Here is a 15516-nt window from a genome sequence, read left to right as displayed (position 1 = left end):
TCCAAAAACAGATCCAACAACTCTGAGAGCAAATAAATCAACATTGTGAACATCGAGTACTAAACTGATATCATGAATGCTTATAACAAATTTGTTTTAACCCATTCGGGTCAGATGTGTCATTATCTCAACCCTTTTTGCCCCACGTTGGCGGCCAAAAAGGACTGTCGTGGTTTAACCTGGCAGGCAGCCAAATACCACGCAGCCGCTCACTCACTCCCCCCACCCCCAGCGGGACGGGGAGAGGATCGGAAGGGTAAGAGTGAGAAAAACTCGTGGGTTGAGATAAAGACAGTTTAATAGAACAGGGAAAAAAAGGGAAAATAATAATGATAAAGATAAAACATACAAAATGAGTGATGCACAATGCAATTGCTCACCACCCGCGCTGACCGATAACCAAGTAGCGATCAGTACTTCCTGGATCACGCCTACCCCTCATATACTGAGCATGACGTCACATGGTATGGAATACCCCGTTGGCCAGCTGGGCTGGCTGTCCTGATTATGTTCCCTCCCATCTCGTGTACCTAGCTCAGTCAGTAAGCATGGGAGCTGTCCTTGGACTAGGAGGGCACTTAGCAACAACTGAAAACATCAGTGTGTTATCAACATTCTTCTCATACTAAATCCAAAACACAGCACTAGGAAGAAATTTAACCCTACCCCAGCCGAAACCAGGACACTTACACAGAGCCATTTAGGTTGGAAGAGACCCTTAAGATCATCAGGTCCAACCATAAAGCTAACACTGCCAAGTTTACCACTAAACCATGTCCCTTAGCGCCACATCTACACGTCTTTTAAATACTTCCAGGGATGGTGGGTGACTCAACCACTTCCCTGGGCAGCCTGTTCCAAGGCCTGACCACTCTCTCAGTAAAGAAATTTTTCCTCATGTCCAATCTAAACCTCCCCTGGCGCAACTTGAGGCCATTTCCTCTCGTCCTATCGCTAGTTACTTGGCAGAAGAGACCAACACCAACCTCACTACAACCTCCTTCCAGGTAGTTGTAGAGCGCGATGAGGTCTCCCCTCAGCCTCCTCTTCTGCAGACTAAACAGTCCCAGTTCCCTCAGCCGCTCCTCATAAGACTTGTGCTCCAGGCCCTTCACCAGCTTCATTGCCCTTCTCTCGGCATGCTCCAGCACCTCCATGTCCTTCTTGTAGTGAGGGGCCCAAAATGGAACACAGTATTCGAGGTGCGGCCTCACCAGGGCCGAGTACAGGGGCACGATCACCTCCCTAGTCCTGCTGGCCACACTATTTCTGATACAGGCCAGGATGCTATTGGCCTTCTTGGCCACCTGGGCACACTGCCGGCTCATGTTCAGCCAGCTGTCAACCAGCACACCCCCAGGTCCTTTTCTACTGGGCAGCTTTCCAGCCACTCTTCCCCAAGCCTGTAGCGTTGCCTGGGGTTGTTGTGACCCAAGTGCAGGACCCGGCACTTGGCCTTCTTAAACCTCATACAGTTGGCCTCGGCCCATCAATCCAGCCTGTCCAGGTCCCTCTGCAGAGCCTTCCTACCTTCGAGCAGATCAACACTCCTGCCCAACTTGGTGTCATCTGCAAACTTACTGAGGGAGCACTCGATCCCCTCATCCAGATAATTGATAAAGATATTGAACAGGACTGGCCCCAAAACTGAGCCCTGGGGTACACTGCACGTGACTTCCCTAGTCCTGCTGGCCAGACTATTTCTGAGACAATACTTCTTTGTATTAATAGACAGACAACCTACTTTAATGTAATTAAGTCTCTATGACTTGAAATAATAAAAAAAGACTAGGAGGGGCTGAAAACATGTTGTGGCACATCTGAATCATGTTAACTAATTACAGAAATGGTGAAAAAAAAAAAGTTGTAATTTCATAGGGACAAATACAGGGTTCTACCTGTAGACAAGATTAAGTGACTGCAAACAAAGGATGAAGAAAAAATAGCTAGGTGGCGACATTAAGGAAAATTATATGGATGATTATGGCAGATGAGAAGCTGAACATAAACCAATAATCTCATATTCTGGCAAAAAAGAAAACATCATAATTGGGTGTATGAGCAGAAATACAGCCTGCCACACATGTGAAGTAATCCTTCCTTCTTAGCACTGGGAAAGCAGGAGCATTATGTCCAGTTACAGGCACACTTCAAGAAAGATGTTGACTAACTGTATAGGATTCAGAGAACATCAAGAAGTAATGTTCATTTCTCATTTAATCACCTTACTGATTTCTGTAGTATCAAATTGTACTTCTATTGAAAAAGACAGAAACGAAGAGCTGAGCAGCCATTTCAACCGTCATCACTGGATACGCTACCACATTTAAGACTAGTAAAATGTAATATATGTAAGAGAGATCTGTATTAGTATTATATTTAACTAGTTCCAGTGAGCCTTGCTTTCAGATTGAAAAGCATCTCAAGTAAAATGTTAGCTTCTCATTTAGTAAGCTTAGTATGTGCAGAGAGCATATTTTATTGTAAGCGTTCTATGTAGTTATGTCCTTATATAATAATAATAATAATAATAATAAAGCATACCAAGTAACCCTATGTCAGCTGTCACTGCAAATAATTAACAGCTGTTTTGGCATGGGATATGCTTTAAAGTGTGGGCTTGAAAAGTAGTACAGGTGTCCTATTAAATGGACACAACGTGTGAGGAAGCTTTCTAGGTCAAAGCACGCGTTATGAACATACCACAAACAGTGTCAACAACCAGTTGCTTCTTCCAGTCTGCTCATGATAAAGAATACTTTTCCTGGATGTAAAAGAATTTGATTTCTTCATAACTGTATTTTTTCAAAGATATTTTTCTACATGCCTTCTACATAATTTTTTTTTTTACCTTGACTCTTTGCTATAAATTCAGCTCCCTAATAAAACAGCTGTTTGTTTCATATGATAACCTAATTAATACTACTGTGCAGGCAGCAGGGGGTAGACTGGAATAACAATAGAGTGATATCATGTATGAAAAATCTTATTTTTGAATAACTAACTCAGTCAACAGAAAGGAACATGAGGAAATGATTGCTTAACAAATGCAAATAGGTTTGTATAAAAAAAAAAGAGAAAAAAGAGTTTATACTCATGTTAGTGCAGTGAAAGAACATCAACCTCAGTAAAACCATACATTTAAAAAACGCTGGCTCAGTAACTCAGAATCAGAACTGAAAGAGGTTTCTAACAAACCTTTAGCAAAAGTTTCTAAATAAAGGTTTGATACAATTATTTGACAACATTATTAAAAAAATAAAAACATCAACTGTAAAAACAGGGAAAGAATTTCTGAAAAAAAATGAGTAAGAACTGTTTGCTATTGTTTTCTTAATCGTTATATCTGCTGCTAGAAAGGAGGCATTTTCTTAAGGGAATCTTCAGTTGCGAGGAGGAGGGGGAGGAGGGGGAGGAGGGGGAGGAGGGGGAGGAGGGGGAGGAGGGGGAGGAGGGGGAGGAGGGGGAGGAGGGGGAGGAGGGGGAGGAGGGGGAGGAGGGGGAGGAGGGGGAGGAGGGGGAGGAGGGGGTGGTAGGAACAAAATCTGAAAATCATTAAGCAGACTCATCTCAGTTCAGCGATAAATGTTTCTTAATTGAGACAGACAGACCGACCAACCTTCAGAAAGAGTTTTACCACATAGTATGTACTTTCCAAATCCAACCCCCAAAATAATAAATAAATAAATAAATAAAATAATTCTTTTCTCCACTTAGCATTCAGTCATTGCTGCGCTCATTCTCACCATCTAGACTCCACTTTTGCATCCCATCTGGCTCTTTGTTCTGCATGCTTAAATTAAACTGCAAACTCTTTAGAGTAAGAACCCTTTTTTCCTCACAGGTTTGTAAAGTACAATGATCCACATCAGGCACTATAAGTAGTGTTTGTTAACAATGTTTTGCAATATCACTAGAATGGTCACTCAAGATACAATGCTTCCATATGCTTGAATCAAAGACACAAGAGTCTTGATTTTTCAGGTAATTACTAATAAGCTGTATTGGGTTTGCATGGCAAGGTTTTGGTAGCAGGGGGGGGCTACAGGGGTGGCTTCTGTGAGAAGATGCCAGAAGCTGCCCCCATGTCCAACAGAGCCAGTGCCAGCCGGCTCCAAGATGGACCTGCCACTGGCCAAGGCTGAGCCAATCAGCGACAGTGGTAGCACCTCTGTGATAACATATTCAAGAAGGGGGAAAAACTGCTGCGCAACAGCAGTCGGAAGAGAGAGGAGTGAGAATATGTGAGAGAAACAATCCTGCAGACACCAAGGTCATTGAAGAAGGAGGGGGAGGAGGTGCTCCAGGCACCAGAGCAGAGATTCCCCTGCAGCCCATGGTGAAGACCATGGTGAGGCAGGCTGTCCCCCTGCAGCCCATGGAGGTCCACGGTGGAGCAGATATCCACCTGCAGCCCATGGAGGACCCCACGCCGGAGCAGGTGGATGCCCGAAGGAGGCTGTGACCCCGTGGAGAGCCCGTGCTGGAGCAGGCTCCTGACAGGACCTGTGGCCCCGTGAAGAGAGAGGAGCCCACGCTGGAGCAGGTTTGCTGGCAGGACTTGTAACCCCGTGGGGGACCCACGCTGGAGCAGTCCCTTCCTGAAGGACTGCACCCCGTGGAAAGGACCCATGCTGGAGAAGTCCGTGGAGGACTGTCTCCCATGGGAGGGACCCCGTGCTGGAGCAGGGGAAGAGTGTGAGGAGGAAGGAGCGGCAGAGACAACGTGTGATGAACTGACCGCAACCCCCATTCCCTGTCCCCCTGTGCCACTCAGGGGAAGGAGGTAGAGAATTTGGGAGTAGAGTTGAGCTCGGGAAGAAGGGAGGGGTTGGGCAAGGTGTTTTAAGATTTGGTTTTATTTCTCATTATCCTACTCTGATTTGCTTGGCAATAAATTAAATTAATTTCCCCGAGTCGAGTCTGTTTTGCCCGTGATGGTAATTGGCGAGTGATCTCCCTGTCCTTATCTCGACCCATGAGCCTTTTTTCGTATTTTTCTCTCCCCCGTGCAGCTGAGGAGGGGGAGCGATAGAGTGGCTTGGTGGGCACCTGGCGTTCAGCCAAGGTCAACCCACCACTTAAGCTTAGTAGGGCTCCGCGTTATTCAGTAGTATTAAGAGCAGCTACAGTAAATACTGCTAACGTAAATATCCATCAAAATGGGTACATTATTTTCTCCCCAACAAGTGCTGCAAAATGGCACACGACAACTGATTCTGCCTATTCTTTTTGCTCAAATCAAAATCTTTGATTTCCTCCTGCAAGTTTAAATACACGTTATTCTAATCTGTGGTTTCTTTAGTAGCTGAAAGCTAAGTATCTCACTGCAGCACTCAACTGCAGATAATGCTACACTGGGCAATGAAATCAGTAGAGAGCTGGAACTAGTTCCGAGCGCGCTGTGATGTCCATGCTGTGATGTCCAGCAGTGAAGTTCCACACAGACAATTACCTCAGGTCCTGAAAGCAGTATAGCCACGTTCTTCCAGCACAATGTTGAGCAGGCATGACTATATTACTCCCGCACGCAGACCCAGATGAGCATTACTACTATATACATCTCTGCATCATGTCTCTGTGCACAAGTAGGCATGCTGCAACTAGTGTTACAGCCTAGAACAACTAATTCCTTCAGCTTAAACAAGGTATTTTATCATAGCATAACCTGGAAACAAATGAGCCAGTTGAAGGTGACTAGTTAATTATATAGATAAGAAGGCATGCTCAAAAAAAAAAAAAAAAAGTCTCTGCTCCTGCTTCAGGGTCGCTTCTCAACTTGTTAACTCCCATAAGTTAAGTAAGGAACAGCAACCAGCCTGTTGCTTTTAAACAGATTTGTGTACTCCATAAGGTGCCAGTAGTGTCTTTTCATATTCAGGAGAAAATAGTGTAACTATTATAAGGTAGCCTATATTAAATAGCATAACATGACAGATAGGATCTATTCCTTAAAGTACTAAAAAGCCCAGCTTCTTGATACTTTTTTCTTTTTACAAAATCACATAAAACAAACTCAATGACTCTGAGCAAACTACTTTCCATAACTGGCTAACAAGAGACATTTCTTTTATAATAATTTATTTACAGTGTTTTCCATATTGTGTTAATTGGAGACAAGACAGTGACTGAAGAAATATAAAAAATCCAAAATATAAGATGTATCAACTACTGTTTTGCTTCAGATTTAGGTATAGAAATAAATATAGTACTTATGAAGGAGAGGAAAGATCCGAATATTTTACCCTCAACCTACTAGAACTGTTTATATAAAGGTGTCATCTCCCTTATCAAGTGACATGACTGGGAACATACAACCACCCCAAACCCTGATCCTAATTTAGAATGAGGTCTCAACTGAGACTTCTACATAGCCTTATAGTATATAGCATGGGGTGAAAATCTATTTTTTAACAAGTATTACACTGCCCTCTCAAAACTTTGATCTATTCTACTCATTAAGCTATCTCGCTCATTAATAATGCATACTGAAGTAACCACAAACTGGTAGGGAACTGTAAACAAGTCATTCTGGAAAAAAGGAATGAACATATTTACCTACATTTGATACACAATTTCAAAACATTAGCTATATTAAAACAATTTTTTGCACAACATCCCAACCACATAACACAAAGAAAAGTGGCCCTAAATAGTTTTACAAATTAAGAATATATACTGGATTTCATGTATATTTCCTGAATATAGAGAATCAATGACACATGACATAAGTTTAAAAGGATGAGGTGAAAGAATGAAAATAGAACTCATTAGTGAGAAAACACCCTTGATTCTCTTCCACAAATACTACTCTCTGTAAAAACATGCATTCTAGCATGTACTCTCCACATCAAAGTATTCTGAGTAGTTAATAGAAACAAGTTTATTTGTTGACTTCTAAGTGATTAAAGGTTCCTTTAAAGCTAAAAGGTAAACTGAATCTTAAATATATCAATTTAATAATACATGCTACTGTACTTGGTACTCTGTAAAACAACTTTTAGTAAGTAGTAAATATAATCCACGAAAATTCTGAGAGACTTGGAAGTTGCATCTGAAATGAAATCTTTTGAAGTTTTATTAAATTTGCTAATTATGCTAGAAATTTGCAATTTAATAATACCTTCTTATTTCTGAGGTAGGCTTTCTTGGCTGAAATACGTCCACGCCTTGCTTCCAGCTGGCGGATTTTTTGTTGTAACTTTTGCAGCTCCTCTTTTTGCAAGTGTACAGATGTTGTCATATCTTCTTTTTCAAGCATGGCTTCCATACTTTCGTAAGTGTCATAATATACCACTTCATCTCTCTTCTCTGGTTTAAATATGTCAGCAATGAAAAAGCCAAATCAATAGTTTGTATTTGATTAACAGTTTGTTTTGTTCAACAACAACCCCCCCCCCACTGAGTTGCAAGATTTAATGTAGAAGAATGCTATAATCCTTTCAGAGGAAGAGCAAAATCAAAAGGTCAGAGGAAAAGCACTAAAGAGCAAAGCACTGTAGGGCTTTAAAGTTTATATGAAGAACAGAAATCAATACCAATGAAGCACAGCCTGGTATTCAGGTAAGCTCAGAGCATTAAACAAATGCAACTGTAAATGTACACTTGTGTCTGTTGTCTAACTTGATCACAATGTCCACACATGTCTTTGGGTCTCTTAACTAACACAAGGGACCCACGATGTGCAGCAACATCCTCTGGTCTTCACTACAAAGTTTGGGATATACAGACTCTCTCAAGTCTTTGGCATGAGATTCTTCTGCCACAACCTACTATTAATTTCACGAATGGGGAATTAGGCAACAAAACACCAAAAATCCTCTCTTAGGAGGTTTTTGACCTCCCAGTCACTATTACTGCTCAGAGGCTGCAGTGGGAGGGTAACTTCAAGGCAATCCTTCAAAGCATTACAGGCCTGAAAAGGAGGTCATTACTAATAGTTGTATCAACACTCATCATTTTTAGCCTCCTGAGTGAAGCATTCAGTACAACATTGAGCTCATTTCTGAATGCTGCCTTCTCATCTCTTGCCAAGAAGGAAAGTGTGATGATTATAAATCCTTGTAGAATGTTGGGATGAAGAAGTAGTAAAGGCCTCTTGTTCCTTATTTCACTGGCATACCAAGTAGGATATTTTTGTAATACACCAAGAGGGATATGCATTACTGCTGGCTGAAACAGGTAGATACAGCTGGCATGACTGTCAAGTGTCTACTCTGCAGCACCACCAAACCTTCTCATTTCACCTTCATCAAATACCTTTCAGGAAGACTGTAACTTCCTCCTACTTCTGCTACTAGATTATTTGGGGAGAGGGGCAGGGTTTTCTTCAGAACACTGTTCATTTTAAAAGCTGTTGTCACTTCGTGTTATTTGTGTGTAAGGTCTCTGTTGCAACCAAAATTCTGATTGTGTCATGCTAATTTCAGCTCAGCACAGGATATGGCAGGACCAGAAAAGAACGAACATCACTATATTAACCCTAAAATAAAAACTAATAGAAACAGACCTACTTGAGTCTTTACTTTAGTGCTCAGTTAAAAAAAAAAAAAATTAAAACAGCAAAGGAAGCCAGAACAGTGAACTATTTTGTTGTCACGGGGGAAGGAGAGGGTTGTTTGTTTAGCTGACTGGGGGTTTTATTTTTGGTCAGGTTGGGGGTTTCTTTAGAGATTTCTGGAGAAAACATTAGTGACAAGTCATAATGACCTATGGTGTTTTTACAGCAAGCTTAATCTCTGAGGGCCCTTAGGTTTTACTATCACTACATCAAAGAGAAAGGATTTTGATACACATTTCTTCTTAGCCTCCTGTTCAAGGAATTTCCTTTGGTCTGCAGGTAAGAAAACCATACAGTGTCTTCAGTACCAAAATTAAATGTCTGATTTCCCAAGTACGAACAACTATCTATCTCTAAAGCACTAACTAGCTCTCCACAGAGGCAAAGCTGCCACATTTCTTTGAAGTCATTTACAGAGTTTTCAATCCTCATCCTCCATACATGCAGTTAATGTTGTTGCCATCACAGGCCTGAGAGGAGATTTACACAACAGTGAGAAGAAGCTGTGATACCTATGTTTTCTCTTTTTCCAGAGGCAACTCACAATACAACCCAGCTTCAAATCTCTCTTCTTAAGTGACTTTTCTATCCATAACAAAATTTGCTATGCAAGCCCTATGCACTAAACAATAAAACAGAGCTTGTGTAAATAAAAACATTAAGTATAAAAAGGTCCAAAGGACAGAACTGGATTCAAAATGCTGTATGATTTACCTGTACCATTTCCATAATTTGTAAGTACACAGGATATAGTAGGTTCTCAAAACATAAGGTTTGCATCACTGCTCTATATCAGTGACATGGCAATACAACAAGCTTCAAAGTTTAGCTGAAGGATTCTGATTTGCAGGAATACCTTTTGAAAACCAATCACTTCAAAAGAAATGAATAATGCCAATGCAAATTTTTTTAATGAGACAAGTCCAGTAATTAAAACATTTCCTCCTCCCTAAATTTAGTTTTCCAAACCTTACATAGTATCTTATATGCTTACTTCTAAACACAGACAATGAGAACCAGACCAAAGCTTCTATATGTGTATGTATACACCTTACGAACAGGTGTAAATTTTAATTTAACAGTACTTATGTTAGATGATCCAGCTCTTAACATGGTAAAGAAACTGTTCTCATTTCATTCCCACAGGCTTTACTAGACTCTTAGGAAGAGAACTATCTTTTACAGATTACGTCTTAATTAAAATGCATAAAAAGCACCTGACATCAGTCTTCTGATGCTTTCAAGTTGTGCTGTCAGCAGCAGCTCTTCACATTTCAAGATCTCAAACTGCACTTCATATAACTGAAGCTGTAGATGATAATAATCAGCTTCTAACTGGTCCAAATGGGCTATGGCTTCTGTACCACCTTTCAGACTCTGCATCTAAATGGAAAGAGGAAAAAAAATAAACACCCAACTCCAGGATAATAAGGAGAACAAAACCACAGACTTTACGATTACAGCTAGATACAGTCTGGTACACTAAATATAACATGTTAAAATTGAACACATCAAGAGAAGAAGGTTTTGATCAGCCACACACTTTCAGACATCTTTAATACTTGACATTTTTTCTGCATGGTAATAAAAAAAATCCATGGCATTGGATTACTCTTTGTGACTGTCAAAGTGACAAGTCATGTAGTGAGTAGTGTGAAACATCCCTACCGCTCTTTTACTCTGCTACTTGATTCTCTGAAGATACATAATGAAATTAGTATTTTCTTATCTTCAATCCAAAAAGTCTAAAAGCTGTTTTGCTAACGGCATCTAGAAAACTACAGTTAAAACTGTCACTTAAGTTGAACTTGAAATTACATGCACTGATCCTCTTGTAATGACAACTTAACTGAGGAGATTCTCTACAAATTAAAAAAAAAGTGAAGGGGATAAATCAGTGCTTTTTATCATATTTTATATATTTTATATATTTTATTGCACATAGTTAACCTTCTTAACAAAGCAGAACATCTGTCAAGCCACAGGCCTTTATATTACTTTTCCCAGTTTTTCCTCCAAAATTCTCATAACCTCTATTTAGCACTGCAGTTTGAAAGGAACAACACGAGAAAATTTAAGAAAACACCAAGTTCTGTCTAATCAGAATGTATTGAATTTTACAGCATCATTGTTTCTGGAGTCTTTCACAGGAGAAAAAAGATCTAGATTAAAATATTTATATATATTTTAGTGCTTATTTGTCATATGTCTGACATAGAAAAGTGACACAAGCAACAACCAAAGAGAACTAAAATCATCCTCTCTCATTCAGCCAAACAAGATTTAACTGATCAATACAGTTGGTCATTCAGACCATATTCAAGAAATACTGATATGCAAGGGGATCTTATGTGCTGTCTCACTTTGGAGGGAATTCAAAGCCATGCAGCTCTACAACCTGTGTGCAGGAGAAGAGTTAGGGCCACATCCAAGTTCTCTAACTTCTCAAAAAATGAATCTCTAATAGTTTCTCCGAGATGAGAATGTAATTCTAAATTGTACTGAAGATTTGTGATCGATCTACCTTACCATTCTGGTGAAATGGAATCCAGTTCCTATATTACAGACATTCAATCATTAAAAAGGGATGTCTAACAAGGAGAAATAAAGGACCTAGCAAACTATACATTTTAAAAAATATTTGCTAGTAGGTTTTTATATTATGATGGTTTCTTCAAGGAGTAAAAATGTATCTGTAACTAATAGCCAGAAATGGGTTTCCTAGGTTTTATTTATCACGTATGCTTAAATATAATTATACTAAAACAGAAAGATATCTGTATTGAATCAAACCAAAGATCCATCTTACTCAACACCCTGTTTCGGACAAAGGTTAACAGCAAATATCCAGGAAGATGAAACATAGCAGGCAGTGCAGTGATACTTCCCCGAAATGTTTCACCAGCCTCTAGCACAGCTTGCAGCTCAAGACTTCTTAAGCCACAGTGCTGCCTTTTATACTAAATAGACTTACTGTATTTTACTTCATAAATTGTCCTATCCCTTTTTTACAGCATGCAAGCTTTTAGCACCTGCATCATTATCCTTTGACAGGGATTTCACAGCTTAATTAAACACTTAAGGAAACAGTTCTCTAAATTATGCTTCTTTCCATATGAGATTGATAGACCGAAGGCTTGTGAATTAATTCTTGTAATTTCTATTTTTAAATTTCTTCTACTATATTGTATACTTACTGAATGCATCTTTTGTATATCAATTATTAGCCTGAAAGGATCAATGTCTTTAAGTTAATATCATAAATCTTACAATCAATAATGTATAATTTATGTTTCAGCCCAGTGTGACACCAAAATGTCTTGCTATGCCATTCTATTACTCTGTATCCATATTAAGTTACTAATTGTGACCAAAACAGTAAGTGACATAATGATAGCATATTCGGAGTGAATCAGAGGCTAGTTTTCAAAACAAAAGGACTGATTCTCTGGAACCTTCCAGTTTTTCATATGAGAGTGATAATGTTCATTTGCCAGGCAGGGTATCCTGGGTTTTGGCATTTTCAAAGGATTTTCTTATCGTAAAAAAATACTATACCATAGGAAAAAAAAAAAAAAAAATTTTTTGAAAATTAATGCAACGTCATTCAAACTTCTACCACACCTAAGAACTTTTGCTTTGTCAGCGAACTGTGAAATTCACATAAATTTATACATTTTTTTTTCCTTTAAAAAAGATGTTCTCAAATTTAAGTCCACAGACTTTGTATAAAGACTACATAGAGAAGTAAATGGGCTCTCTTCAGAAGTATCAGTTAATCATGTTATAGCAGCTCAAAATTTCATTCAGCCGTACCAGTATCTGCCTGATAAAGGACCTGTCTGACAACCAAATCTTAGTCCTGCAAGCATACATTACAGATGCTACAGACTACCTGGTCTGTTTTAGGAGTACAACATCACTGTATTCCATTTTCAGGTGCAACAGCAATTAATGGGAAATTGTTGTATGGTCCTCAGCCAGATATCCTAGCTACATAATAGTCCCTCATGAAAAAGAAAAAATGGGGACCTTTACTTTCAACCATTTATGTTAAAAATTTATGTGAGAGACTATATATGTGTGATAATTCAAACCAATATCATCACTTTTAGGAGAGTTTCAGCATTGTTTGTTAAAAATTTAAGAGTGGTTCAATTCTTAATGTTACAAATTGCTATCTAATCTGTACTAGTAATTTGCTGCATCCTTGGTAGGAAAGATATGCACGTAAAAGAGGTCTTAGGCTGATCAACACAGTGAGAGAAACACGAAAAACTTTAAAATGAGAATGTAATTATAGGAAAGAAACATTTTGCAGTTGGACAAATAACTGAGATCCGAGTTCAATTTCCTGCTATGCCACAACTTCCTGCATTAACTCAAGCAAATAATTTAATCTCTCTGGCCCTAATTCAAGTAACAGTGTTTAAGGTCTTTGTTGTCTCATTCATAGTAAGTGAAGAACTTAAGCAGGAACTTAGCTTTCTTAATAGTTCTATGGCAGAAAAGTATCATCTGTAAACCCCCACACAGGTAAACAAAGATATAACGGATTAAAACAGAAAGCCTCTGACAAGAACTATAAACACATATACTAATAGCCAAACATGGAATACAGAACTGAGGGCCATCAAATCCAGCTTTCCACCACCATGGAATGCTTTCAGACAAATCTAAAGTTAACTGCTTTCATAAACAGTTCTTAAAATAATTTCCATGTTATTGTTGTTCTTATTCTGCTTTTGTAAAAACAAAACAAAAAGCTTCCATAAAACTCTCTGCTTGTTACTCCCGTTGGAAGTCTGTTCCAGGTACTCCCTCCTAACTGCCAGAAAACTTCTTCCATATTTCCAATGTATTCACAATCAGATAATACCATTTGTTCTTGTGCCAGTACTGAACAGCAACATGCATTGCTCTTCTTGACTAATATTTATTCCCTTTAGTATATTTGTGGAGAGCAATTTTGTATCATCTCAGCCTTCATTTTATTTGTTGAAACAACTTCAAATCCTCTTGTAAAATAGACCCGTTCCTGGCATCGTTATGGTAGCCCTCCCTGCAACTGCTCCAGTTAGAACTAATCTTTCTTGGGTGATCAGAAACGCATGGAAGAAAGGTATAGAAGAAATCTCACAAGTCCATGTGCAGTGACACTAACACTTTCCTTTTGCTGGAAATACCTGATTTGCATTGGTGGCTCAATCACGTTGCTACCAAGTTATATAAGACTATGGTCATTCTCATGTGCTGTCATTTACAAAGTAATTCATGGTAAAAAAATTGTAATACTCTTCCCTAGCAATACATATTAATAGCTATTATTAAATTTTCTATTATCCAGTCTTTTAAGTAATCTGTTATTGTTCAAATAGAATACAAAGTCATGTTTCAATCCACCTCATGTGAATCCTGACTGTTCTCTAATTCAAATATTCATTTTAATTCATCACTGTTGCTGTCTGAGAAATCTCAGAAGAAGGGAGTAAAATTCAGAAAAAAGCTCGGGTCTTTAAGTGTGAATACAGAAGCTCATCCTCAAAACCAACAGAAAATAATTTTAAAGAATTTCTAAATGATTTTATGGGAAACAAGGAGCACTCTGACCACTGATAAAAGGCAAGCTCTCACTCATATCTAGCAACTTGTGGAACAGAAGTATTCCTCCAACCAATTAAGTATCAGGAGTCAATTATAGTCAGGCCATGATACTACAGGATACAATATTATAAAAAAATGAGGTTAAGATGATCACTCACAATTAGTATCCTGGGCAATCAGAAAAATTTCAGACACTAAAAGAAACATTTTTCCTCCATGAGAAGGGTGTACCACTATTTTTAGAAACTCTTCTTTTCCAAGACTGAGTGTTCAAAAATCCATAGACAACCTGCTAAACACCAACAGTGTTCTCAGTCAGATCTGGTCTTTGCTCTGAATTTTCATTCTTTCAGTTTATTAATTCTCAACTCAAACTCTTACTGATAAATTAATTTCTCGAGCATTTTAATCTTTTTAAAGGAATATTTTCTATGCCTAGAAAAAAGTAGCTAAGTGGTTTGCCCAAGAAGGTATTTCGGTTCTGATTTTCTAACACTGCAGTGAATCGGTTTTAAGTGACCATAAATACCTGATCTTTTTCTTTCTCTTGGCAAATGGGAACTAAATGTCAGTGATGCACAAAATCCTTCAAACAAAAAAAGTATCTTCAAATGCTGGGGTTTGCCCTCTTTAATACTCTTTAAATTAGATTACCCAGTCATTCTCTGGGAAAAACAGTATAAAAATAAATTATGTTCTAATAATGTTATTTAAAAAAACCAACTTATGTGGGATTTTGATAACTATATCCAAAGCAGGTTATCATTTTTTATGAGTAATTTTCTAATAATTTCTCACTGCATTATTAAAAGCCTAACTATGACTACAAGTTTTGTCTATAGAATGCACCCCATTACTTCACTTGAGGTCCTTAAAACCTTCTGCTTTTTATTTTCTTTAAACACAATGACCACTTAAAATAGTTTTTATTTCAAAGTCTTTTTGAACTTTTGATTGAACTGGAGAATATTACACAAATATTTAATGTAAGGTTAAAGAAAAAAAATAAAATTGTCATTTTTACTGCCAATTTTAGTTTGCCAATTTGAACTCTGAAAGTGAAGAAAGCAAAAGCATTCCTAATCTGTTATTAAAAAATAATAATTCAAATATGTTTAAATAAATCTTCAAAGATTTCACAATTTTAGTTTCTTACTTAGCCTTTCCAAAAAGCTGTCACAGAAAGAAAAAGTTTAAAAAAGACAAGGAAAGCTACCAAGGCGAAACATACTTTTCTGAAAAAAATAATGCTGCATCTTTACCAAAATCACTGTCCATTTCTTACAGAAGAAGATTAGTTTTCCAGAAATAGCTATTCATGCCTTCTTGAATAGAATCCTTAATAAAATTCT

General features: G+C 38.3%; 1 protein-coding gene across 1 annotated transcript in view; it reads right to left on the bottom strand.

Annotated features, from left to right (window-relative positions):
- Positions 1-15516, bottom strand: part of LOC142075067 (junction-mediating and -regulatory protein-like) — a 99824-nt gene that overhangs the window by 23304 nt on the left and 61004 nt on the right. Inside the window, exons 5-6 of the mRNA XM_075136072.1 lie at positions 9778-9943; positions 7124-7311 (exon numbers count right to left, since the gene is read on the bottom strand). Coding sequence (XP_074992173.1) covers positions 7124-7311; positions 9778-9943 — 354 coding nt within the window. The remainder of the gene's footprint in view (positions 1-7123; positions 7312-9777; positions 9944-15516) is intronic.

The sequence above is a fragment of the Calonectris borealis genome, chromosome W, assembly GCF_964195595.1.
Source record: "Calonectris borealis chromosome W, bCalBor7.hap1.2, whole genome shotgun sequence".
Taxonomy (NCBI): Eukaryota; Metazoa; Chordata; class Aves; order Procellariiformes; family Procellariidae; genus Calonectris; species Calonectris borealis.
The sequence above is the reverse complement of the archived record's forward strand: the minus strand, read 5'-3'. Positions and strand labels throughout refer to the sequence as shown.